Below are 27,784 nucleotides of genomic sequence, written 5' to 3'. Positions count from 1 at the left end.
ACCATTTCTGGAAACTCCTTACAGATAATGTAACGAAGACCCAACAACAGAACCTCTCAGTGGAAAGTTTCTTCCTGGTTACACGACTTCATCTTTATTAGGAGGTTTCTTCCTGATAGAAAACGAGCACGAAAGTCGCAAAGAAAAGCTAAAATCACAACTTCGTTATGTGTGTTAAACATTCCTGGGTGTACGGAGCAACACTACTGTAAGAAAATAAAAATAAAAAAAAAATAACCGAAACCGGATTAAATGCCGCTGTGCAACTGCGAGAAATACAGTGTTTAATTCTTTTGTTTCCTATCAACTTTTCAACTGGAACGAGATGTGATCTTTCTATGAAAACTGCATCACATGATTATCAAGCAGAAACCAAAACAACTAACCAAAATGTAGCCCAACTAGTTTATCTACTGTGTCGGGCTGACCGACACAGGTCTGGGGATGATAATGTCCCTCGTGCGTTTCTCCACACTCACACTGAAAAGGTCTGTGAAAACGAGGTACATCTGCCAGAAAACCATGCGGTCTATGCAGTGTCATTAGGAAGGAGGAGATGTTGCTCAAACGAGGGCTCAGAAATACCAGTGTGTTGGAAGGAAAGAAGGAATGGTATTTCTGACGAAGCACCTCTTTGGTTTTCGACAGAGTCTCGACACGAAATATTTACCTTAAGTATGCTAGGATTCTTCTTTCCCAAACAACTCAACCCAGAAGTATAATTTCACGATGTCACTCCAGTCCTTCTACAAACAGGATGGTATTTCACAGATCCTTAAGAGTCCTGACTCCTCCAGTTTAGACTGTCTTTTTAATTTTTGTCACCTACACTATTTTCAAATATCCTCAACAATGCCTGGGAAAACAGCACCCAAAACAGCAATGGCAGCCATTGTGAAAATGGTACGACGAGGTTTCTGACACCTTTGGGCAAAAGCCGTGAAACACAAAGCAGAAAGAACCTTACAACCCAGTGCATGCCTTAAAATACATCTTGCTCGGTAGTGAGTATCAACTCTGTCTCTGTGGAGGGGAGCAAGTTGTAGGAGTGAAACACTCACCTGTCTTTGTAGTTTATTACGGTATCAATGATTGCGTTCATCTGCTTGGTCAGTTTGGGGGGATTGGGGGATAGTTTCTCAGCTGGAGGGCGGCCTCTTCTCTTCTTAGCTTTTTCCACGTCTTCTTTGGCGGGATCTTTATCCACATTTCTTCGTCTTTTCCGCTTCTTGAGCCGTACCTCCTCTTCCATTTCTTCCAAATTGCCGTCTTCGATGGCCTGTTGTAGTAGGGAATGAAGGAGGAAAATTCAAGACAAGAGATTAATCAAGAAAATTTTAAAAAGCCAAGGTGAGTGATGAGAATCAAGTAAAACTAACAAAAATAAGATTAAAAATACAAGTTAACAGTAATCAGTCAAGTAAGAAGAGGGAAGACCGCCATATTGGATAAAATAATTCTTTAAGCCAAGTCTAATCTGGGAACAAAATACAGCGAGGGCAGGAAACACTAATAGTAAGAAGAAATGACAAATACAAAAAGGGCGACACATGTGAAGTGTCTGAAAGGTAGCTGAATCCAAATGAAATTTTAGCTCGATATAAGAAAAAGACCTGAATTGTTTTACTACTATAAAAGGGGGGAAAGGTAAAACAGAAACAAAACAAAACCAAAAAGAGGTGGGTGAAGAAAAAAATTCCTCTAAGAATACATCCTTACGATCATATGAGCTCTGACCCTTCTCTGGGCTTTTACATCAATTTACTCATGATTCACGGCATAAATCCCTATTCCATCCAGATTTTGTTCTAACGTAGCAATTAGTAAACAAGGAAACAGGAAGTACAAAGCCACATTCCTTGGTAAATGCACTTAAATCATCTGATAAAGAACACACACACTCACAGACAACAAACACTTTTTTCCAATTACCTGCAAACGCTTGCTTTAAACCAGAGCCAGCAGCACTAATGCAGAGAGATAATAAAATAGCTATAAAAACAACCAGGTATAAAAGAAACCTGTTCGTAAATGGCTAAAAGATCCATGTGACAGACCCAGAAGTTTAAACTTTTTTTTTTTTATCCCCCTGGTAAATCTCAAAACTTAAGAAAAATAAAGAAAAACTGCAATGAAAAAAAAAAAACGAAACAAAACAGATAAAAGAAAATTTGACCATGAAAAAGAAAAAAATTTTTTAAAGACCTTTAAATTGCATTTCAAGATTGCTTTCTCACACAAAATAAACTGATGTTGTTATTTGTTCCTCCTGGCTCTCAATATTGCTTCCAGTATGCAAATGCTAATCAATCCTTTCTCGTAGCTGAAAGAGCCCTAATCATAAAGCAATTACCTTCATTTCTCCACAGCACCAAACATGGCTAATATTTATGATCATGTGAGTATAACAATCAATATAAAGAGTGATTACAGCTCAGACATAATTTCTTTCACTTGTGTACAATGCCTCCTGAAAAAGAAAGGTTTTATGAAGAAAACCTGGTGCAGAACACAAAACAACCTGGCATGTTAAAAATGCTAGTGGGATTAAAAGAATGTTTTCTATGCATCTTCCAATGTGCAAACCCGAAGAAGCAACATGCACACAGACAGAATCCTAAGGGACAGTCTGAGGCTAGGCCTTAATAATCAAAAGACAATTTCCATCACGATCCTACAGTGTTCAGATAACCACTATGAAGGAGGCGAGATCTGATGAGTTATGAGGAAAAAGAAAAAAAAAAAAAAAGAGAGAGAGAGAGAGAAAAAAAAAAGCTTCCACATTATTTCATTAATATTCATTTGCCTAAAAGCAGGACACCCAAACTATACAGCTAAACACACTGCAGCTAAGCGAAGATTAAGAAAAGGAAATTGTCCCGCAAATGTTGGGGACTGAACATGCTAATAATAAATACAGCATGCAAGGCTGTCAACAGTTAATGGTAATGCTCTCCTCAAGCACCCAGTTGCACACAGAAATACGGAGAACACCGGCTTTTGATGTGTTACACACCTACACATGCCTGGGATGTAGTTCTACTGAATCTTCAAGACGGCAACGAAAAAGGATATTTACCTTACCACTATCGGCAGGCCGGCTATCGGAAATCACAGTTAGTGGGGATAAAATTAACAAGCCAGCAAAGCAGCGAGCTGCTAGTCTCTTCATCAGCTGATCAGGAAAAAAAAGAGAGCTGGGGAAAGGCTATGTTTTCATATACAAGTAATTTTATTTTACTGAAAATTTAATACTGAAAGGATTGTGGATACTCAAATCTGCTGTTTCATTCTACCTACTACAAGGCCCGAAGCCTTCCTCCTTCAGCCTGTTTTAATATTGACAACTACTTATCATATTTTTCCCCCCTTATTATTCCAGGAAGCAGAATTAGAGATTTTTTAGTTCAGATGATTTCTGATTCTTACTCTCATTTTAACAATTAAGCCAGTAAGGAAACAAATTAATATTCAATTTTATTAAAAAAAATTAAAACAGTTTAAGCTTTTTTTTTTCTTTTTTTGGTATCTTAAACCTCATTTTAGTGCCTTTAAAAAAAAAACAGGCTGCATGTTTTTGGAGCAATCTCAGATGATCTTTTTTTTTTTTGGATAAAAGAATTTTTTCATTAAATGCATGTCGGTAAAAGCAATGTGCATGTTTCCCAAGTTCAAACATTTTAATACAATGTCATTCTTCTCTTTAAAGAAAATCCCGAACAACTGTGATACTTCCCTTTCAGTTTCGTGCTGTAAAATTTTTCATTGTTTTTCTTTTCAGTGGGATCCATGAAGAGGGGGAAGTTGTGAAAAGGATATTTCTACTCTCACCCCCTCCCCTTAATTTTGGGGGGGGGAAACGGAACAAAGCATAAGCTTATGATATTTGGATTTATCAATCTCTAAATCTGGGAATAGCTAAGAAGCGAAAACAAATAGCAAAAAGGAACTAATGAAACAATGTTTATTGCAATTGCTCATACGTGCAGATTCTTATTAAATTTAGATTTTTGGAATCACAAGGAAACACACAAAGTACTGACCATTATTCCCCTTAAATTAAGGTTTTATGCAGGAATGCCGTCAGCTACAAAACATCTTCCCTCCTCCCCAAAGACCCCAAACACATCCATATGCAGTACTGTATGTTCAGGGATTTCTAAGGGTCTTTTTCTAATGGAAATCAATTCACTAAATATTTCCCAGTGCTTTTCGCACTTAAAGAAGTGGAGTAAGATTACTCCTGCATGTAAGTAAAATTATTCATGGAAATTTAAAACTGTTCTTTTATTTAAAAAAATTATTTATTACACTGGCTCAACAGACTCAACTCAGTGCTAGGCGAGGGGGGGGGGTGCCACGAAAAAAAAAAAAAACTTGCTACACAATGCTAAAGTACTACCCCGAAAAGAATGCCCTTCCAAACCTTTTACCAGCACAATAATGAAATAAATCACAGAAGCAAACCCCCAGTTTCCGACTGGTGACGTGTTGGGCAAGAGTGCGAGCCCTAATTCAACATACAGACGGCTCCCATGCTGAACTGCCTCTACATTTAATGAAGTGAATAGGAAGGAAGTCGGGGGGAAAAAAAAGTGTACAAATAAGAAATTAACACTTTCCTTCCCTCTCGGAACGGTGAGATACAACTACGGCGAAGTTTGGTGAGGCACTTCTTTCCTTAAAGGCACATTGCACCCATTTGGCTCCGAATGTCACTAAAAAAAAAAAAAAAACCCTTCTGGTGATAAAAATCCCCAGCCAAGTTAAAATAGTTAAGCATATTCCAGCCTGTGTTTTTCCTGAATGAAGCTGGGAATTACTCCTTCCTCCACTGGATGGCAACCTTTTCTCCCCCCCACCTTTCTTTCTCTTTCTGTTTCTTTCTTTCTTCTTCTTTTTTTTTTTTTTTTTAAAGAATACATTTTCACAACACCAGAACCGGATAAAGACTGGCTCCTTCTTCAATTAGCTCTTAAGAAAGCAGCATGTAGGTTCTGATAACAAAACGCAGGAGCCAGTCCTGCAGGGTAAGCGGTTTCCGAGCAAACACTTTTTGCAGCCTGCAAGGCACATGGCAGACTCGACTGAGGAATCAGTCACCACACGTGGGTCTGGTGGTGCCCCTGTCATCCCGACACATGCCGTGTCTTTTAGGGGAAGAGAGACGGTCGGCAGAGTGGGCATTATCCCTGCTCTCCTCTCCCCGCGCTGCAAGGGGGTGCTGTGAATACGGGACTTCACAGCCCTACCCGGCGGAACAGAAGGGATCCATGCCCGGGAATAGGTAAACAGAGACAAGCAAACAAAAGCCACAAGCAAGTAGGCAGCATTGTTTCACTGTGGTCGCCTTTTTCGGCCCCGGTATCTCGAAGCCCACCACACAGAGGGGCACGGACCCAGCAGCGGAACAGACCATCTTAGGAAGAATCAAAAGGAGTAATTCTAAAGACATCAAGACAATGCATGGGAAATGTCTTGGATAGGAAATGGGAGATCCAGTATTCTCATACCCAGCTCTGCTGTTTAAATACCACGTTTCTGCCTACGGACAAGGGCTCTGGCTCTCTTGGCGGATCCTCCTCCCTTAGGAACTTGAATTAGGGTCCCAAAGAGGACCCTAGATGCTGCCTGGGTGGGGGTGGGGTTACAGATTGAGGGCTAAGCATTAAGGCAAGCGGTTAGGACAATTACATATCAATAGGAGTGTTTCCTGGAGACCACTCACAGGCTGCTAAACTTGATTCTACTATTAGGGGAGGCTAAACCTCCCTCACGCCCTGCAGAGACCCTGAAAGCCAGTAAGACAGGTAATGATGCCAGCGGCAGCAATGACCAAAAAAACAAAACAAAACAAAACAAAACAAAAAGTGGATTTTTAAAGAAACTTGAAGATTTCACGGGAAATTTTCTTACAATAGGCATCTTTAATAACAGCAACAAATTGAACATGGAGTTCTGGAACTCCTACTAAAAATGCCAGCCCATTTCAGCCACTTGGTTTAATAAAGACCACGGTACTTCTGGATACAGAATTTTGGACGCGGGGCCGTGGACCATTTTAAGGTTTTTGTTTGTGTGTTTGTTTTTAAGTTTATTTATTTATTTTGAGAGAGAGAGTGAGACTACAAGTGGGGTAGGGGTAGAAAAGAGAGAGGGCTAGAGAATTCCAAGCAGGCTCCGCACTGTCAGCACAGAGCCCAAAAGGGGCTTGAACTCACAAACTGTGAGATTATGACCTGAGTCAACATCAAGAGTCAGCCGCTTAACCGACCGAGCCACCCAGGTGCTCCTGGGGCCATTTAAAGTTTTTGATCATTACCATCCCCGAAAGCAACCTGTTAGATCACTAGGCATGAAATCAAACTCCCAAGGTAAAATAAGCTGGACACCAAAGGACAGATAACTGTGTGATTCAACTTACATGAGGAAGAAGAACAGAGGTCACAAGGCAATGAATGTTGGGGAAAGTGTGGAGTTATTGATTAATGAGTACAGAATTTTGGTTTGGGATGATGAAAACATTCTGCAGTATCTCCCGGTGATGAATGCACAGCAAATTTGCTAAAATGTACACTTAGACTGGTTAAGGTAGCACATTTCACATGTGTTTTTTACAACAATAAAAAAAAAAAGTCCCGGGATAGGGGGAATAAACTCTGTAAATATTACACAAAACAAAACAAACCCAACTGCAGGTTCATACATGTTCCCATCACCTTCACACACAGCACACAATACCAGAGAAATCTTGCTGGCTTTCCTTCCGACCTCAGACCCTATAGCATTTCAACAGGTAGCACGTTCAGTCTTGCCCTCACTAGTGACTAGAAGCCTTTCCAAAAATTCTTATTCATTCATGTGTTATTAAGGAAATACCCAGGATGTGAGAATACACCTGTATAGAAGGACCTACCTATCCACAAACTTCATAGTTTTGTTAACAAATGCCTCAAATATTCACGGAGAGAGATGAATTGATCTAAAAGGGTTCTGTTTTTTGTTTTTATCATGCTGGCTTTTTCTTTTTTCTTTGTCACTGTGGTGCAATTGACTGATGTCCTATTAATTCAGTGGACCCTCATTTCTTCACTCGTTCGTCAGGCACCAGGGTGCTGGAGACTGAAATGGGCAATGCTGGCCATTAAGGGCGAGTGTGTGGAGCCTCTGTTAACCTAAATTTCTGTTCAGCGACTTTCCATCACTTTTGCGAAAGTGAACCAAGGCGCTCTTTCCCCCTAACGCCCTGAGGAAGCTACCTAAAGAAACCTAGGGGAAGGGGGGAAAAGGCGCGCGTATACAATTGAGAGAAGGCAAATTAGACCCCTATTTCAGGTCAAAGCAGTTGTGGGGTGGGAAGAGGGAAAAAAAAAAAGTTTAGGAAGCACAAAAAGTATTTCAGTCACAGGATCAACTAAGAACCCAGAGGGCACCTTCTGGGGAATATTAAGCACAGTACTCTGTTCAGAACGTGACTGTTAAGAGTTAGTAGAGGGTGGCCCTGTAGACCCTACCACGTTACAAACATGATGTACTGACACCTTTGTTCTCACACGTTAGGCACGCACGATGCTGTAGCTCCCTTGGGTGGAATAAAGAAGCAGAGAGAATTTGTGAGCCAGCAAAAGGCTTAGAGAAACGACGGAGAATTAAAAGAAACACAGTTCTGCTTTCTTCTCCTGAGACCATTTATCAGTTACTGTAACTCGCAACCCACTCATGCCCCAGGGAAGGCTTCTCAGGGAGGCCCGGGTCACTTCACACTTTGGGGTTCTCAGTATGTTAAAATAAAAAATGAGACGCCAAAGATAGGTAACAACAAACTGTGGTACAATTTCAATGCTTACCAAGCACAACATGATGGGGGTGCCTGAGTGGCTCAGTCGGTTGAGCCTGTGACTCTCTTGATTTCAGCTCAAGTCATGATCTCACCGTTTGTGGGATCAAGCCCTATCGGGGTATGCACTGACAGTGCGGAGTCTGCTTGGGATTTTCATTCTCTCTTTCTCTCTCTCTCTCTCTCAAAAAAAATATCTATCTATATATGTATATGTATATGTATATGTATATGTATATGTATATGTATATGTATATGTATATGTATATCTAAACTGGCAGTGCCTGGGGGGCTCAATAAGTGTTGGACTTCAGCTCAGGTCATTCATTGATCTCGCGGTCCGTGAGTTCAAGCCCCGCGTCGGGCTCTGGGCTGACAGCTCAGAGTCTGGAGCCTGCTTCGGATTCTGTGTCTCCCTCTCTCTCTGCCCCTCCCCTGCTCTGTCTCTCTCTCTCTCTCTCTCTCAAAAATAAATATTTAAAGAAAGAAGGAAACTTAAAAAAAAAAAAAAAGAAGAAGAATGTGATATTTTTGAAAGAGACAGGTCATGTACAATGACCGAAGTGAACCTCATTCGGAGGTCCTCCAGCCAAAGAAATGGTTCTCTCACGGGCTTGCCTGGGACAGGCCATCCAGGAGCAACAGAGCCCTCCTCCGGGCTTCCAAACTGCATCAAGACAAATTCTTTGGGCTATAAATGCGCCCTGGGTGAAAAGCATCAAATCCAACAAAAGGGTGGCTCAGAGTAGGGTGCCTGTTCCCCCTGAAGCAGAGGCCAAGACCAGTAATAGCCCAGTTAAGGCAGAGAACACCTAAGGAACACAATACAAGAAATCAAAAGCACTGTAGCCTGGGGCCATCTGGTAAAGCAAAGAGTCTCCTTTCCAACTCCTCTGAAGATACGTGGCATGGTGGATACTTCTAATGCCCCTGCACCACCATCATCACCAGCAGCAGCCGCAGCAGCATCACCAAACCCTGAAACATACTGCTGACACAGGTGCCAGGCACTCAGTGCTTTACATACATTTGCTCATTTAATCGTTACAACGACACTGTGAGGCAAGTACTGTGTCCTCAGGAGACAGGTGAGAGACGGAGCATCTCACTCCAGATCATAGACAAGTAAGTAGCGGAGCTAGGATTTGCGCTCTGGGGGTTTGGCTGCATTAAGCCACACCCTTAGCCAGGATATTATTCCACTTTACAGCACAAACGAGGACTGAGAGCCCCATCAGGAAAAGGCTAATTACGCTTCCTAGGCTTAGGTGAAGAATGCACGTAAAGACCCAACATGGCGCATCTTAAGGAGACTCTCAGCAGGAAAGATACACGCATGCACACGTTCTCAGTTGTCACTTTGCCTGCAAAGCACAGGGACCATAAAAATGATGGTGCAATTTGAAACCGCAAAAACCCAGTCTAATAATCAGGAAAGCACGATTTCTTCCACGTCCCTTAACAAACGTACACGCCAAAAAATTAAAAACTCCTATTGCCGGTTATATGCACACAAGAAAATGAAAAACATAGTAAAATGAGTATCTATTTAGTACCTGAACTTTAAAGCACTAGAAATGAGAGCATTAAGAGGACTTTTTGGGGTTTAAAAAAAAACCGCATCAGTATTGGACAGCATTTGCTGTCTTCTCACCAATTAACTTATGATACAGAACAATCCTTTTCCCTAGGCTTTGGCAAAACGCTCAGGATCAGCTTCCAACATTTTACCCTTTGCCCTTTGGATGCCGTGAAATGTCTCGCTCAGATGTACCCTTGATGTGAGGATTTTGTTCTGTTTTATTTTTTAACTGCTGTCTCTTCCTCTGGGACATCGTCATCCTTTTCTTCACGAGCACCTTCAACCAACTTCCTCTGGCTGAACATCCAGACTGTTCTTTATGGGCACTCTACGACCTTACGTTTTTGTTGGCTTCCGTTCTCCGTAGAGGGGTCTTCCAGAAAAGACCAGTCTCATCAGCAGTCAATACGGGATGATCCTTGGAGCTTGGGTGCAAACTTCACAGCAGTCCCCCCTCGTCGGCCCCTGGCAGTGCCACTAACCCACTCTGTTCGCACCCACGTCTGAAACCTTGAAACGGGCCTTTTCTGGTAGACAAGGTTCTTCTCCAGTCTCCTCGTAATCACCATGCTTTTTCGGTGCAAAACTTCAACACTTTGGCCTGAACACTGGCCCAGTTGTTCGGGATTTCTATATATATATAAATATATATATATATGTATATTTATATTTATATTTATATTTATATATATACAATGTAAATATATAAATATATAATATAAATATATATTTATGTATAATACATAATATACAATATACAATATATACAATATAATATATATAAATAATATAAATGTATATATTTGTATATATGTATATATACATGTCTTCAAAGTAAATGTTCAAATTCAATTTAAACTGAAATACACTGTGATGACTTTAGCCTTTATTTTTATGTTCATTGGACTGTTTCCAGGCTGGTTGATAACTGAAGTTTCACGCAAGACTCCTCCAGTCTTCGCAACGATGCCACCATTTTCAAATCCAGTCACATCCAAATTCACTTTCTGTGCGTTTTTCTTCCCCCCTACACTTACGCCTTTGGAGGCCGATGCCCTCTCGTGACTATCTACTTTGGTAGAGTGTTGTGCGGGTCTACCACTGGGAAACAAGGAGGCACCGCAACCACATGCTTCACCATCTGTCCCTGGACTGAGCAACAGCCACTCGATGACCAGTCACCACCACACTTTGAAAACAGTGATGGGAACGGTCACGGACCATCATGCGGGTCTGTTACTTACTTACACAGCAAGGATCGAAGAGCCAGCTGCCAAATTTGTACTTTATATAAAGACACAGTATATCATGGCCTTCTGGTATACCCCGGTGTGTTTCCCCTCCCCAACTCCTGTGGTAGGGTCCTAACCCCCCGTGGGCCTCAGAATGTGTATGTATTTGGAGACGGGCCCTTTAAAGAGATAATTAAGGTACAAAGAGGTATTAAGGTGAGCCTGAACTCAGTACAACTGGGGTTCTCATAAGAAGAGATGTGAAGATGGTGTCCACAAGCCAAGGAGGGAGGCTGCAAAAGAAATCAACCCTGTCAACACCTCGATCATGGGCTGCTAGCCCCCTGATCTGTGAGAAACTCAATTTCTGTCCTGTAAGCCACACGGTCTGTGGTATTTTGTTCCTGCAGCCACAGCAGACTGATTCACCTGGTAACCGACCTTCGTTACTGGGGACTGAGGTTTTTTTAACTCTCCTCACGGTAATGGAAATTTGTGTGCACTGGAATGACACCAAGTGAGGGCCTCCTCAAGGAGCGGAAACATCCCTTTGGGTAAGTGACGACAGCCTTGGTCTTCTGTGCCCATCCTATAATCCAAGGGAAACTGCCCTGCCCGTAGGGCTGGCCGCCCGGCTGCTACACTCTGTGTCTGCTCTCACCTGGAGGGACCTGGAAGGTGCCATGTTCTCAGAAAGGCCGCTCTCCTAGCTTGGGTAGGGCCTGGCAAAGGGGTCTCTCCATCAACAGAAGAGCAGCCAAAGTAGTTCACTTCTCTTAGGATTCGGGACTGCCAGCGCGGAAGAGGCGTCTAGTGGGTGAGGGAGTTGAAGCTGCACGAAATGAGCAGGAGAGCCGCTGGTCCCAGGGAGGCTGTAGCTCCGTGTGCACAGGCACATACTTCTCACTGGTTAGACTTCCCCAGATACGTAAATACGGGCACGCGCAGATGCACGTATACATATACGCACAGATGCCATTAGAGTGTCTGTCACAGGGGAGTGCCTGGCCCCAGCACCACTTGAGAAGCCAACCTGTGTACCTGGACACGTACACAAGTTTCAGATTTAGGTTTGCTCAAGTTGCGCTTCGAAATAGACGTGAAGTTATTTGTCAAGGAAGACTGACTTTACTTAATTCCAGGTCAGCAAAGATGAATTTTCAAAAGAGAACCCTGAGCCCCGGTGAGCTACCCATGTTACAACACAATGGGTCATGCGGTAAGCCTTCAAACAGGTCTCACGTTAAAGCACAAACAAGAACGGAGGTAAATACGACCAGGTTTTACGAACGAACATGCTTAGCACTACTCGGGCCTTCACGGCTCTCATGGGCTCTTGGTAGGCCAAGCCAGGACTATAAGTTTTGCTGGGAATCAGTGGCCGAAATTAGGATGGGCAGTGCTGGGTAGCAGAGGAGGCAACGCCGGGAGACGGGGTCCCCTGAAACATGGTCAGTGATTTGCACGGCGCAGGCACACACAGTGACCAGCTGTACCTAGTGGTGACATTCCAGCGCAGAAAATCTCCCCTAAGGGCTATTCTAGGAACGGAGCACCTGGAAAGTGGTTTAGACGAGGCACACCTGTCCGTCACTCAATCTGAAGGAAGTGAAGAGGCTCCTTCAATCCCCCTCCACTTAAGGCCCCGCCCACAGCGGCTCCTGGCTCCTATACCAACACTCAGTGGTGTTCCCCTCGATCTTAATGCCAGTTACAACTTGTTACTGGAACTACACAATTGGACTGGAGATTGGGTAAAATGAAACACAGTTGCGAAAGGAAATAGGGCTCTAACTTCTACTGACCGCCAGGATAGTTAATGAAAGACTACGTAAAAGGGGAGTGGCTTAAAACACTTAACAGTATTGCTGAATTTGGCAAGGGCTAGACTCATCACGTGGGTAAGAGTATGCACTCTGCCTGCTTTGTAAGTATCCGGATTTGCCTTCAGGTGACGGATGGGTTCATGAACTACATGGGGCACTCCGTTCGAAATGTATACTTGACAGGTCTTACCACGTCGTGCCTCAACCCTCAATAAAGCTGAACTTGAAAAAAAAAAAAAAAACCAAGATTCTAAGGGGCACCTGGGTGGCTTAGTCGGTTGAGCGTCCGACTTCAGCTCAGGTCACGATCTCACGGTCAGTGAGTTCGAGCCCCGCGTCAGGTTCTGGGCTGACAGCTCAGAGCCTGGAGCCTGCTTTGGATTCTGTCTCTCCCTCTCTCTCTGCCCCTCCCTCACTCATGCTCTGTCTCTGTCTCTGTCTCTCTCTCTCTCTCAAAAATAAACAAACATTAAAAATAATAATAAAAAAAGAAAGAAAGAAAGATTCTAACACCCAAACTGGAAGCTCTAAGTGAAACATAATACGGTTACTCAAGCGAGAAAGACGAGTCAGTAGATTCAGAGGTAACTTCATAAATAAATAAAAATGTGATAAATACTTGTTATGTTTCCCATTAAAGGTTTCATCGACATATAAGCGACATTTTCCCAGTGTAATATTCTCATTGACGGACCAGCTACTGATAAGAGGGTGTCTGCTGTTCTCTTTTCAGAATGGGAGTCAAAAGAAAAGTCATACTACCTTGCTTGTTCTTTCCTGTCCTCCAGCCTTTTCTCCTCTGCAAGAAGTTCTAAATAGCTCAATTATGCTTTTTTTCCCCCCCTAAGCATTATGGGCTACATCCCATTGGCCAGATCTGAAATGATCCTTTCATTAGGTGACTGCCCTACTCAAGTTGCAAAGTTATCCTTAGGATTCCAATTCCAGGTCTCCCCGCCAGACTCCAGAGGTCTCCATAAGCTGATTTTACCCCATCTGACTTGCCATACTTTCCGGCAGGGAGCCGAAAGCCAGTACCTTGCCGTGGTGCACCATATTTATCCCCACCTTTGTGGTTTCTCTTACGTGTCTCACCTGGAGCGTCTCTCCTAATCCCTTGTGCCACACTTCCATGATCAACTCATTCTCTGCTCAGGACCTTCCCCAGCTGTAACGGATCATTCTGATCTTTTCCTTGTGGAGATGCCTTATGCTCTCTCCACTTCCTCTGCAGTATCGAGCACAGCACTTGGGGAAGAAAGTTAGGGAGTACATATAGAGTTGGAATACAAATGGAACTTTCATGCAGGATCCCCTGGGAAAACTGCCCTTGGGTACACACCTGTTTACTGAACACTGGTCACGAATGCCAAGGGTCTGTTCTAGACGTTTCTACGGGAATCTCCAAGGACAAAATCATAAACTCTGGCATCGAACTCTCTGTGTCTTCTCCAGTCTTCTCATTTCTCACTTTCCCCTTACTGCCAACCTCTGGAGTCACCTGTACTGTTGAATCTACGTCCTGACCACGGAGTAAAACTCCTTAGAGCCCAGGACAAGACATTGCTATGTTTCAAAAGTTGCCCAGAGCTTCCGAATCCCCATTAGTCTGGCCTCAGACCTTATTTTATTTACTTTCTCGTCCAGTGCTCCTTATTTGAAATCTCTCCTTCCTGTCACGTTACAGTCTTGGGGTTCCCTACCTTTTCTTGCCGCCTTGTTTCCCCCCTTAAGTGCAGGTACCCCAAGTTTTTCTTTGGCCTCCCCGTCCCTTTGTTCATGCTCCCGATAGTGAAATATGGCTGCCCTGGGCCCACAGCAGCCATCACTAGTATGTCTGATGCCCTCATCAGCTGCAGGTGAGAGGTCTCTTAATGACCCGTAGAGGCTTGGGGGCTGGAGAACTTCAAAACCGCTCTCCTGGGGGTGGGGGAGAGGGGGCATAAATCGTTATCTTGGAAGGCTTCGGCCTCTCCGCTTCCAAAGCAGGGCCCTTGGTGAATGTCCCTGTGCTGAACAGCCTGGACACAGACTCACAACCCTCAGTGAGGTGGGTGCTTTCTGAGCAGTCCTTTGCCACTCAAGAAGTCCGGTCCCCTATTCTGGATAGGACACCTTCTGTGGAGATCCAAACGGCCCTGACCGACTTCACTCCGGGCACTTGGCTTCAAACATTTCTCTCTCTAGCCTGGACTTGCTTTGGAGTTACCAGTTGTGGTTTCCAGTATCTTGGTCAAACATCCCGGGTAAACGTCACTGCCCTTCTCCCAAGAGCACAAACATTTCTCTCTGGATCTCTCTGTCTCTTCAAAGGGCGGCATCATTTCCCCCCCAGTTATCCAACCTCAAAACCTTTAAAATCATGACTGTCCCTCCTTACAGTCTGCCAGGCCTGCCCGTCACTGTGTGGTCTGCCCCTGAAAGAGCTCATTGCCTTCTGTTCATTCTCCTCTTGCACAGGGAGGGTCAGAGATAATGGCCTCCCTCTGGGCTTCCCTTGCCCTCTCTCCTGGGCCCTGGTTCATCCTTCACAAAGTGGACCGTTACCTTCTGCTTAAAAGGAGAAACACACATTGCTTCTCCCACTTCGGACCCTGGGTGTCTTTCTATGGAAACCAGTAAAGCCCTGGTTCCGGGGTCACGCACTGCCCCCAGGGAGTCCCCACCCCAGCTCTTCTCCTCCATTTCTAGCTCTATAAAAACACCATGCTCCTACGACACAAAGTCACAGCGGAAGGAGTCACACATTTCCACGCCTCAGTGTGGGTCAGAGCCTGGAACTCCCTCCTCCTGATCCCCCAGTCCTACGCAAATCATGCTCGTTTTTGCAGCAATGGCTAAAATGTCACTTCCTTCATAAAATCCTACCTGATCCCTTCCTTCCCTTGTACTTTTTACAATATGTTACATACACTTTTGTTCACTGTTTGTTTAGCTCTGCTTTGTAGGAGTGTTGTTCTCCAAATATGTCTGAATCGCCCAGCAGTCTGAAATCTCTTCGGGAATTAAAAAAAAAAAAAAAAAAAGGTCGCCTTAATCAAGATGTAAAGGCATTTTGATTGATGCCTTACTCACCCAAAAACGGGATCCAAAAATCTTGTTGAAAGAAAATTAAATCTTCATTCTTTATTCTTCTGCTTTCTCAAAATAGCAGGGCTTACCAACCACGTTGCAAGGCCTGGCTTAAATGACTTCTGTCCAAGGGACGCGACACAGTCATACAGTGAATTAAAAACAACCCAGGGGTGCCTGGGTGGCTCAGTCGGTTGAGCGTCCGACTTCGGCTCAGGTCATGATCTCGCGGTTCGTGGGTTCGAGCCCCGCGTTGGGCTCTGTGCTGACAGCTCAGAGCCTGGAGCCTGCTTTGGATTCTGTGTCTCCCTCCCTCTCTATCTGCCCATCCCCTGTGTGTCCTCTCTCTCTCAAAGATAAATAAACATTAAAAAAAATATATTGAAGAAGAAAATAAGCCAGACAAATGGGGCAAAAGATTTTAGGGGCTTTGTTTTCCCTGCCCCAACCCACTTCCTTTAAGGTGCCTTTATTTTACTTGTATATATTTCTTAAAACAATTTTTTTAAATATTTTTGAGAGAGAGAGAAAGAGAGAGAGAGACAGAGGGTGAGTGGGGGAGGGGCAGAGAGAGAGGGAGACACAGAATCCGAAGCAGGCTCCAGGCTCTGAGCCGTCAGCACAGAGCCCAATGAGGGGCTCGAACCCAAAAACCGCAAGATCATGACCTGAGCCGAAGTCGGATGCTTAACCGACTGAGCCACCCAGGCGCCCCAATCTTTGTTTTACTTTTACATTTCATTTATTTCTTTTCAGTCATCTCTACGCCTAATGTGGGGCTCCAACTCACAACCCCGAGATCAAGAGTCTCATGCTCTTCCGACTGAGGCAGCCAGGGATCCTGGAACTGCCTTTATTTGAACTGCGTTTACCTGTCTTGCTCTGAAGCTTCGAGAGTCAAATGGCCTAAATAAGATATCCAGCCTCACTGGCAAAAAGGAATATGCAGCCTGGAGTTAAGGTGAAGATCAGGCCTCATTAACTCAAAGGGAGAACATCGTGCGTGTCCCCACCCAACAAGATGAGGAGGGAGGCCGGGGAGAGGCCCAGGCTTCCTGCAAACAAGGCGGGGAGAGGAGCTGACCTGAGGCCATCAAAGCCCCGTGGGAGTCCCACTGCTCAGCAGAAGGAGGTCGACAAAGAAGCCCCCTCTTGAGGAGTGGGGGCAAGTCTTCCACTGATTCCATCTCAAAGGCTGTCTTGAATGTCAAGGCAAGTCAAGACAAGTCCCCGAGAGGACTTGCCTCCGGGGTCCTCGAGAGACTCACCTGTTGCTGATCTGACCTGAGCTCCTGCACCTTTTCAGGAAGCAGCTGGACTTCACAAGCCAGAAGGAGGTTGGCTCAGTGGGCAAAGGGGCTGTAAACTGGGATGTGATTTGTCTTTTGCCAAAACCCCATAGTCCCGCAGCTTTGCCCTGATGTGCATTTTCAAAATCTTTAAAAGGCAGTAAACTGAACGTCCAGCATTCATCAAACGAATCCACCTTCTGGGTACCAAATGCTCTACCTGAAAACTCTGCTCCCCCACTGTGAGGCTTAGCTCCTCATCTGTAAAATGGGAGAAATAATAGCTACTCCAAGTCTATGAGGAGATTAAAACGTGATGTGTATTTATAGCACCCAGCCTAGCACTGTCTGGAACAGAGAACGGGGAAAGGGTAGTGTCGGAACTAAAAGTCCTGAAAAGTCTATGGGAAGGAATTTGGACTAAGAATTCAGACCTGGCAGCTAAAAAGCATACAGTATTTTTTATGTCAATTACATGTCAAAAAACTCCAACAAAGCCACATCAGTCTTGGGGGATGGGGTGACACGAGCCCACTCTGCGGTAGCGAAAACAGCACCGACTCTATGACACAGGGAGGTGAAAGCAATTTTGAAAAGAGGAAATCACAGCCGGTGAAATCTGAAGTGGAGACATAAGAGGCCTGTTTACGGAGAAGCAAAAATTGCTATTCCAGTGTGGGAAGGCATGCCCCCACATATCCCGTAATGGCCTTAAAAAAAAGTCAGTCCCTTTGGCACCCGGAGCCCAGTAAAACAGGGTGTTCTTAACACTGAGTGGAAGGACATGCAAAGATTCCTAAAGACAGGCTGGGGCTTGATGGGCCTCATGGGTTGGGATTTACTCAAACTGCTACAAAAGAGCCAACGAGCAGCCTCGTAACAGGTTAAAAATAATTCGGAACGTAATGGCACCAAATTAACACCCGTCCGTGTTTTACTTGGCTCTGTCTCCAACCTGGGTACGTGAAGGTCAGTGAGATCACAGGTGCTTCTATTTTCTCTCCCTCACCTCACTCTTCTGTATTTCTCATTACGCTTTTATGACCGGGGAAAAAAGTGCCTCTCAAAAAAACGATTTTGAATTTTAGGTTAAAAAAACAAACAAACAAACTCCCAAGGGTTTGGGTGCTGATTATAAAAATGCAGAAAGATACACGGGGCGCCTGGGTGGCTCAGTCGGTTAAGCATCCGACTTCAGCTCAGGTCATGATCTCGCGGTCCGTGAGTTCGAGCCCCGCGTCGGGCTCTGGGCTGATGGCTCAGAGCCTGGAGCCTGTTTCAGATTCTGTGTCTCCCTCTCTCTCTGCCCCTCCCCTGTTCATGCTCTGTCTCTCTCTGTCTCTAAAATAAATAAACGTTAAAAAAAAAAATTAAAAAAATGCAGAAAGACACAACTAAGCAAACAGTCCATCACCAGATTCGTTTAACAGGATAACATGGTGGCAAATAAAAACCCCGAAACCGGGTTGGTAACTTCTCTTGCAGAATACGTATTTATGTCAGGGATTCCTCTGCAATGTGGACACTATAGTCTGTCGGACTCCACGGTATCTTCCCATGCCTTCCGGTAATATCCCCTGGCATTAGTGTACCGATTTTTTTTAAATGTTTTATTTATTTTTGAGAGGGAGGGGAAGCAGCGGGGGGGGTGAAGAGAGAGACAGAGTGGGACAGAGGATCCCAAGCTGGCTCCATGCTGGCAGCAGAGAGCCCAAGGTGGGGCTCGAACTCACGACCAGCGAAATCATGACCTGAGCCGAGGTCAGCCGCTCAACTGACTGAGCCACCCAGGCGCCCCAAGTACTGACTTTTTTTTTTTATTAAAATGAGCGTAAATGGATTTGGTCTTGAAAATTTGGGTGGGTGGGTGGATGAGGGGGCTTCATATGTGTCAGTGAACAAAATAAACCTATTTGGCAGCTGTGAAGCACTCGGTAGTGTGCAAGGGGTTCAAAAAAGTTCTTGATCTTGGTCTGTAGAGAATGGCAGAAGCCCCGACTGCCCGCGTGGGAAAGGTAATCCCGTATGGCAGGTACGACGCTCCCTTCACGCGCTCCACTATGCTGGCGTCCCATCCGCCCCGTCCTATCAGCACACAGACTCAGCTCACCATTCTAAATGCTACAGACAACCAGACCGTCCCAAACACTGGATCATGTATGTACTGAGTCTACTAACATGCAACAGGACCCTGTGTCAAACCTGCATTTTCAAGAGAAAGCCTTCCTGAGAATGACAGGAAACCTCTCCCCGGTGCCCCCGGTTTGAATCCCTGAGAGCAGAGTCTCAGAGTTGGAGCCAGACCAGGGTAAATCCACGTGGTTCTCCCCAGGGCCACCAAAGGCAGAGTCACATAAGGACAGGGCAGGAAAGATGGGGCATGGACTCTTCCTCATCCCTCCTGGGGAGTGAAATGATGCCTCCAAGATGTCATATAGCAAAACAATGGCAGATCTGGAACCCCCAATCTTTCCACTAAGTTATCAGAGGCAACTTGGAAAAGAGGACCACCGGCAGCCTCGATCAAGTTTTGAGGCTATCATTTTATTTTATTATATTTTTAAATTTTTTTAATGTTTATTTTTAAGAGAGAGAGAGAGAACGAAACGAGCGGGGCAGGGTCAGAGAGAGAGGGAAGCAGAATCCTAAGCAGCCTCCAGGCTCTAAGCTGTCAGCACAGAGCCTGACATGGGGCTCGAACTCATGAACTGTGAGATCATGACCTGAGCCGAAGTCAGATGCTTACCCGACTGAGCCACCCAGGCGCCCCTTGAGGATATCATTTTAAATAATCTTTAGAAAATATTCTACTGAAGGTGCAAGGGAGGGACATTTTACGAAACAACTTCCTGCGTTAGGATTATGCTTTCTACAAAGGACTATGAGCAGAGTGACCTTAAGTATTGTATTTCAGTAGGAGTGGCAGACTAAGCTTTGCCTGGAGCAAAGTTTCATGGTCCTATCTACAATTTTTCACGATTCTGACAATCCCACATTCTCCAATAGAAAACAAGAAAGGAAGCCGTGCAAAAGTCCACGGACTTAGACTTAAAATGCACATTCTCTTTTGGGGGCTTTCTTGTACAACACTAAAAATGAAAACCCAATTAATTTAGTGCCTTTTTAAAAAAAAAATTTTTTTTAACGTTTATTCCTTTTTGAAAGACAGTGCACGAGCAGGGGAGTTGCAGAGAGAGGGAGACACAGAATCTGAGGCAGGCTCCAGGCTCACAGCTGTCAGCACAGAGCCCGATGTGGGGCTCGAACTCAGTGACCACTAGATCATGACCTGAGCTGAAGTCGGAAGCGTAACCGACTGAGCCACCCGGTGCCCCTAGTGCTTTCTTTTTGCCTTTTCACTTCGAGTTAGATCAGATGTGCGAATCTGGTTTTCACCGAAAGAGAAAGAAAACAGTTCAAGCTGGAAAACGGCTGTTGCGAAATCTCTGGCAATTTCCAAGGAATAGCTGGGTTGAAGCAATGGCTGTACTTATGTAGGCATAGTTAAATGATCTTCATCAATGTGCTCTGAAATTAGAACAGAGCCTTCAAATTCTTGAGGAACTCAGGAGCACTTAGGTCAAAACTGCATGCCTTTGGAATTCTTTTAAGTGAGAAAATTTTCCAAGGAGACACAGATCACTGGACCCTAATGGGAAAGAACACCAACAATGTCTACCTTGACCCACATCAGTCAAAAGAAAAACACAACGCAGGATTCACAGAGTGTGCCGAAACGACACAAGACTGCAACCAAATCTCCCCCGAGCCCACATTTCTGGCTGGCCCACTCACGCAGTCGCAAGTATTTGCTGAGTGCTATGGGTGAAGTGCTCAGATGCTGGCATAGGGCAGTGGACCAGACAGGGGAGCGCACCGGCTTTCCTGGAGCTGAATGCCAGTGGAAAGAGACAATAAGATAACCTTGGCATGATGGCATGAAGAAAACTAGCCTAGGTCACATGACAGATCCCGGCAGGGTGAGGCTATTTCAGCTGGGGTGGTCGGGAGGGATGTCTCTGGAAAGAGACCGTCAGGGCAAGGAGACAGCCATCTGGGAAGGAGCCTTCCTGGGAGTGCAGAGGACCTGAAAGACAGCCTGGTGTGAAAGCCTTCCTGAGGGCTAGGGGAGAAGACCAGGTTCAAAGGCCAGGCAGCGGCCAGATGGCCACGCCTCCCAGACTCTGCTGAAGTGTTTTGAGTTTAACTGCACTTGCAGTAGGAGACTGGAGCGTCTTATGTGGCAGGTAGGGGGAGCTGGAGTAGGGGTAGCAGGTAGGGGGTTATGGGGGTTGGTATTTGTTGTGGAAAGTACCCTCTGACCTCTCTGGGTAGCCACCTGGACTGTTGCGAACAAAGAGGAAAAGCCATCCTCCAAAATTCCAGGAGTCTGCAAAGGTCACAGGCCCCAGCACCTAACCCCCTGCACCTCCACCTCCTTTTCTCTGCTCAAAGGTGGAGGATGTGCTGTGCTGTATTTCACCTCCACTGGGGGCCAAGCAGGGTCGGCAGAAACCCCAGGAGCACAGGCGTGGCGGTCAGAGAGGCTCGGGTCTCCCGGGGACAGCCAGGAGGTGACCTCTGTTGCCCTCCGCGAGTGGAGGGCACAGTCCGAGAAGGAGCTGCCCTTCCCTCCTGTGGAAGTCTTCTTAGGCGTGGGGGAGGGAAAATCAGAAATCACGTCCCCAGAGGCAGGACACTAAAACTCTAGCATAAAGTAGAGTGCATGTTGCCTAAACTCTGCTCATTTCTGGAACAGTTAAAAGCCCCACAAGTTAGAGCATCTCACAATCTATTTTAATCTCTATTAATTCCCATCTGTGTACACTTGGAGACCTGCTCTTGACAAGCTCTTTAAGGTGGCTAAGTGTGCACTATTATCTCTAATAGCATCTCTCAAATCTGGCTCTTAATTGCACTAATAAGGCGGGCACTGCTCCGACAGTAAGGAACAGAAACTTGACGGTTAATGCTGCTTTCCCCGCTCCAAGCCAGTGCAGTTCAACCTACTCAACGTTCAATAAATGGGCGTCGAGTTGAATTTGCTTTGAAACAGCCTCCACGCGTGGACCCGCTAATAGGAAAAGCAGAGGATGATCGTTATCAAAACCAGAGTACAAAGTAAAAGGCAAACCAGCTTCATGGGATTTGGAAGGTTGTGGAAGGGACCCTGCGAATCAAACATAAGGCAACTAACTCAACCCTGGAGGCCCGAGATCACCACAGCTGGCTGGTGGCGGGGCCAGGACCCCACAGGCCCAGTTCCTGACAGCTAGCCCCAGTGCTCTCCTCCCGCATGCACGGAGGGTTAGGGAGAAAACCCTAGAACAGACAGTTGATAGCTGAGTGTGTATAGAGTGGTGGGCTTGAGGTGAACAAGCCTGTAGGCCAATCACACAACATATTCAGCAAGTAAACATTCTGTCCTCCTTAATTCCATTGAGTGGGGATAGGGACATCTCTACGCGCCCCCTTTCCCTTTCTCCTGGCACCCCAAACCGTGTATTCAAGATACGCAACAGAAGTATTTTTGTTTCCTCTTTTACTATTACCTATCAGGTTTACTCTGAAATTAGTGAATACTTTTTCGTAATAGCTTATTTGTTTTTAGAATCCTTCTTATATGAACCAGGTTCTCTATGTTATGCATTGAAACCTCGGAAAACCCTATGAAGAACATGCGATTATTTTCCTTGTTTTATAGCAAAGCTACGAGAGGTTACACTAGGCACCCCGGGTCACAGGCTAATTACCAATCAATGGAGCTGGGATTTGAACCCTGGCCCATCATATTCCAAGGCTTACTTTAAAAAAAAAATTTTTTTTAAATGCTTATTTATATTTGAAAGAGAGAGACAGAGACAGAGTGCAAGCTGGGGAGAGGCAGAGAAGAGAGGGAGACACAGAATCTGAAGCAGGTTCCAGGCTCTGAGCTGTCAGCACAAAGCCTGATGTGGGTCTTGAACCCGTATCTGTGAGATCATGACTTGAACCGAAGTCAGACACCAAACCGACTGAGCCACCGAGGCATCCCCCAAGGCTTATGTTGTTGACCACCATCCTAAACTCCCCAGGTAGACAGCCACCAAAAGGGACAGCTGTGACACCCACCAAGACAGAGGCACAGTGACGGTAAAGTTATCAGCCCTGTCTCTAACTTCCGGATACCCTCCCCCACCTCCACCCCATGAATGACGTCATTTCAAAACCTATACCTGTATCAAAACATCACATCTCACACCTTAGATATATATACTTTTACTTGTCAAAGACAAAAATTCTTTCAAGAAGATCTTTGTGCAGCTTTACTGATCGAAAAAAAAAGAAGTAAAAAGGAGTGTAGGACAGACACCAAATCTTGATTCAAAAAAAACAGGCGTATATCTAAAACCATCTATTTGTCTGCAGGAGTCGGCTCCACGTAAAGATAAGACGAACTCATTGGGGCTTGTTAATATCAGTAAGCCCCATCCCATTTCTCATGGTTACTTTCCATGCCTGAGCTCTGCTTCAGAGCCCAATCCCTGTTTCAAAGGTTAAAACTTGAAACCAGAAATTCCACCCATCACAGTTTCAAAAACTGAGCAACACAAGTCTCTCTTGCTTCTCCACCTGTAATATTTATTCTAGTTGGTCCTTTGAGGGCTATTTCTTCTACTGAATTTTGACAAAAGGGAACAACATACTGAGTAAGGTCCAATGGCTGTGAAAATAATCTAGCCAGTGGATTTAAGAGTAAAATAAAAAGTGTAGAAAAGTGACCGAAATGCTTTTACTATTGTCAAATATTTCCCCAAACAACTCAAGTCCTTGCCATTAATCAGTTCAGGACTTCCTTCCTAAGGTACTGCAGAGCGTGAAATTTGGCAAAACCCAAATCTATTTTCTAGGGCCTTAGCTCTCCCTTGTGTATAAAAGCGGAAATGCAGCTTGCTAGAAATTTTGCCCCAGTAGATCTGACGACCCAATTTTAGAAGCTAAAAATGCCATTTGAAAAAGGAAAAGAAATATCAATTTTTATATCTTATAGCAAAAAAACAAAGATTGCCCAAAGTGACAAAACAAAAGAGAAGCAGGAACAGATTAAAGGCATCGGGCACATTACACTTTCAATGAAGAATCCAAGAAATCAAAAACAAACACACAGAGAAAACCTTGTCAGTATAAGATATTTTAGGAAAAAGTACATCTCCCAGAATCACAGATGCTCTTGACTGTGATTACAACTAGGATTTTTCAGCCCCTGTCTCTGATTTCAGGCTGGATCGTACTTTTAATCCAGCCCAAATGCAAGACACTTTATCCTGTTTCAAAGGTTTCTAGAGAGAAACCACCTCTTTGGATAGGTGAGAAGACAATTTTGCTATTTTTCACTGTGTATGTCAATAGAATTTCAAATATATTATTTGAAATACCAATCTCTTTAAACCTTCTTGGTACCTTTTCCAGTCCTTTGGGACCACCTCTCCATGGATTTCTCTGCCTCCTTCCCAGGTAGGGTTTGGCACAGGCTGTTGGTGATGGAAAGCCACTCAAGGGATCTTAGCGTGTATTTGCAACCTGGTGTTTCATAGCTTTATAAGGCACACAGGTACATTCCCTTGAGAAGGGTCTCATTTTACTTCCTGATTGCCCCCTACTACTGTATATTTTAAGACTTTGTTACTGTTTTCTCCACTTTGAGCTGTGGGAAGGAGAAACCCCAACAATCTTCCTTTCAGTGTGGTCAGGAGACAGGACCACGAAGCACAGAAATCATGGGGAGGCTTGAGCTTTTAGATGGTGACAGACTAGTTGAGGAAAAAGAGGGTTTTCTCTGTGCTGCCCTTCCTGGAGGCCCCTCTCGAAACCCTAACACTTCTAAAAATAGCTGAATCTATCCCTAGATTCAACGATGTGAGAAAGCGGGTTTTACTGCTATCATTCACGTAACATCGTTAGGGGCCCCCAACTAACAGGGCATTGCAAAAACACAGAGGTACCTTCCTTCATCACCAGGAGCTTATACAGCAGGCCAAAACAAACAAACAAACAAACAAACAAAACGCAAAAAAACAAGCATCTTAATACTCATACATGTGGACCACACAGACAGCCACCAGCAGTTAAGAAGGACCTTTCCAAATCACAGTTTGGAGACATCACATCCATTGTGAAACAAAAGCATACTCTTCAAAGTTTGTTCCCTCTACCCGGCTGGCAATTAAATAGTATACAGAGCACATAATTTAGTTCGCATTCCAATTATCTTCAAGTGCTGTAGGGTATAAATCACTCACTCGGCAATTAAATAAATTCTGGGGTGTCACGAAATGTTTTAAGGAAGGGAAGGGTTCTGAAGTTGGTGGCGGGACCAAAGGTTCAGGAAGAATGGGAAAAACCAAGGGCTCCAGAATTCACCCTCAGTCCAGCTTTTAGCTTTGCAATCACCCCAGTTTTACTGACCTCCCGCCTCAAGAATGACTACGACAACTAGAGATGTCCCAGACAGGGCACACACGCCAGGAGGTGAACCGAAAAACCTGTCCCCCTGGGCTCATCAGGGACATCTGCCCGTTTAGGCCGATGGGATGCCCGCTCTCACACAGAAAGAAACAAAGGTATTTTTTCCGAGAAGTCATCCACACGAGCCGGTCACTGTGTATGCGCAAACACACACACGCACACATACACACACAGTACGTGGTGTCACAGTGTTGTCACCTGGGGTACACCATGGGAAAAGCTGTAAAATGCTAATGGAGATAGTGTTTTTAAACCCACGTTCATATTCTCTTTTACGCCTTCGAAAGGCACCATTCCCTGTTGAGGGGAGTCACCCACTGTCTTCGGAAGGATTAGGAAAAAGTTGGTACACAAAGAAAAACAAAACCCAAATGATAACCAGTGACTTCCAAAAACGGATTTGTGAGCCCACCATCAGAGCGGCAGACTAAATCAGGGTTTGTTGAGGGAAGGGAGGGTCTCCTCAGTTCCAAAGGCTCTTTGCAACCAAGAGCTACCCTTGTGGACAGGGATCCGCAGAACTGCCAGGAGTCATAGTGTTGAACCCCGGGCCGGGCCACACGTGGATGCGAAGTTGCTACATATAGGGCAGGAAGGCAGGGCACAGTGCCTTCTTTCTTGGCCACAGAGGGAGTAAAGAGGAAGAGAGGCAAAAGGTCAGGCCTGAGGATATTGCCACCTGTTGTATAATAATTTATCTGGTCTTTGTCCTGGGTTGCTGGCATAGAGCTTTTAAAACCCTTGGAATTTCCTGAGTGGCAGTGGTGCCTTTGTTATGCTAATGAGGTGACCCAGGGAGGGCCCCCAGAGGGCTTCTGGATGGGGGCTGTCACCAGAAGGACCAACCACCCGATTAGATGGTGGGGCTGTTGAGTGGGCCCAGCCTGGGAGGGGTGGGGGACCAGAGAGGGAGTCCAATCACCCAGCTGATGATTTTAATTATTCGTGCCTATGTAGTAATGAGCCCCCGACAAAAACTCTGGACCCTGCAGCTCAGTGGAGCTTCCCAGTTGGTGAACGCACTGATGTGCCAGACGGGCGATGTGTCCTGATCCAAAGAGGAGAGGGCAGGGGAACTCGGTGTCCCCTTCTCAGACCTCATCCAATGTGTCTCTTCATTTGCTGGATTCGCTGGTCCTTCTGACCTGGGGCTTCCGTAACAAAACTAATCACAAAGTAGTGCTTTTCTGAGTTCCGTTAATCATCAGAGCAAATTACTGAACCAGTGGGGGTCATGAGAACCCCTGAAGTTATAGACGGTCAGTCAGAAGAAAGTGCAGGTGGCCTGGGGTCCCCCAAAATGTGGCTGCTGGGAGAAGGAGGCACCGTCTTGTTGGGGGCTGAGCCCTTTAGCTTGTGGGGTCTGTGCCAATGCTGCGTAGTTGGTTCCAGACATGAACCCAGTTGGGGTTGAAATGGAATACTCACCCGCAAGGGTCCAAACTTGGTGTGCCTGTGGGATGGGTGCAAGGGGCACGAGGAATGAGGTCCTAAAAGTGCCAGATTTTTCTGTGATGCTAATATAGCGCACACTTGAGGATGCTCGCCTCACAAGCTCCTTCTGAGGCTCTGGGAGGGTCCCTCACTAGGTGTTCACAGGGTCAGATTCAATATGCACAAGTGACATGTTTTTGTCTCACTTGTATTTTTTTTTAATTCATTATTTTTTTACTGGTTTTTTTTTTTTTTTTTTTTTTTTATTGAGAGAGAGAGAGAGAGAGAGAGAGCAAGCAAGCAGGGGAGGGGCAGAGAGAGAGGGAGACACAGAATCCAAAGCAGGCTCCAAGCTGTCAGCACAGAGCTTGATGCAGGGCTCGAACCCATGAATCAGAGATCATGACCTGAGTCGACATCGGATGCTCAACTGACTGAGCTATCCCGGTGTCCCAATTGTCTCGCTTATTTTGAAAAGCTCCCTCACCCACCCACCCATCAGATTCTAGAAGCTTCAGTCTTGACAACCCTTTGGAAGTGACTGTGTCATTGTTGAGAAATGGGGCTAGACCGTCTCCCTGTTCTAGCACGGCGCGAAGAAAGCAGCCAAGACTTTGGCGATTCTCAGGCTGGGCACGAAAGAGCTGAGGGGCACTCTGGCAACACCGGAGGGGGTGGGGTCCTCATGAGACTTCAGAGTGCAGGAGCTGGGAATGGAGTCAGGACCCCAGACTTCAACAGCACAGATCATGGCCATCTCCCAGAGGATGAGATGGGAACCAAGGGCACGTCAGGGCGTCGAGGGATGGGGTGGCCCGGCAGCCCGGCACTGACCCCGGCAGACAGAACCGGGGCACCGGCCCCCAAGGCCATGATGAAACACCCACTTCTGCCTTTTTCCACATGCCACTTGAGAAGGTACGTGGGACAGCAGCCCCCAGGAAGAGGAGAGAAACAGCCCATGGGGTGCATGCCTGTTGACCTGACTACCCCAAAAAGATGAGTTA

General features: G+C 45.4%; 1 protein-coding gene across 7 annotated transcripts in view; it reads right to left on the bottom strand.

Moving 5' to 3' along the window:
- SMARCA2 (SWI/SNF related, matrix associated, actin dependent regulator of chromatin, subfamily a, member 2) overlaps positions 1-27,784 on the bottom strand; it is a 178,296-nt gene that overhangs the window by 36,300 nt on the left and 114,212 nt on the right. For 6 of the 7 annotated variants that reach the window (XM_027041104.2, XM_053205306.1, XM_027041109.2 and 3 more), the window contains exon 28: positions 1,062-1,279. In XM_027041104.2, coding sequence (XP_026896905.1) covers positions 1,062-1,279 — 218 coding nt within the window. Of the gene's footprint in view, positions 1-1,061; positions 1,280-3,182; positions 4,719-27,784 lie in introns of those variants that run through there. The other variant, XM_027041111.2, reaches the window with a different exon arrangement.

The sequence above is a fragment of the Acinonyx jubatus genome, chromosome D4 (assembly GCF_027475565.1).
Source record: "Acinonyx jubatus isolate Ajub_Pintada_27869175 chromosome D4, VMU_Ajub_asm_v1.0, whole genome shotgun sequence".
Taxonomy (NCBI): domain Eukaryota; kingdom Metazoa; phylum Chordata; class Mammalia; order Carnivora; family Felidae; genus Acinonyx; species Acinonyx jubatus.
Note: the sequence above shows the minus strand (reverse complement) of the source record. Positions and strands in the feature narration are given on the sequence as shown.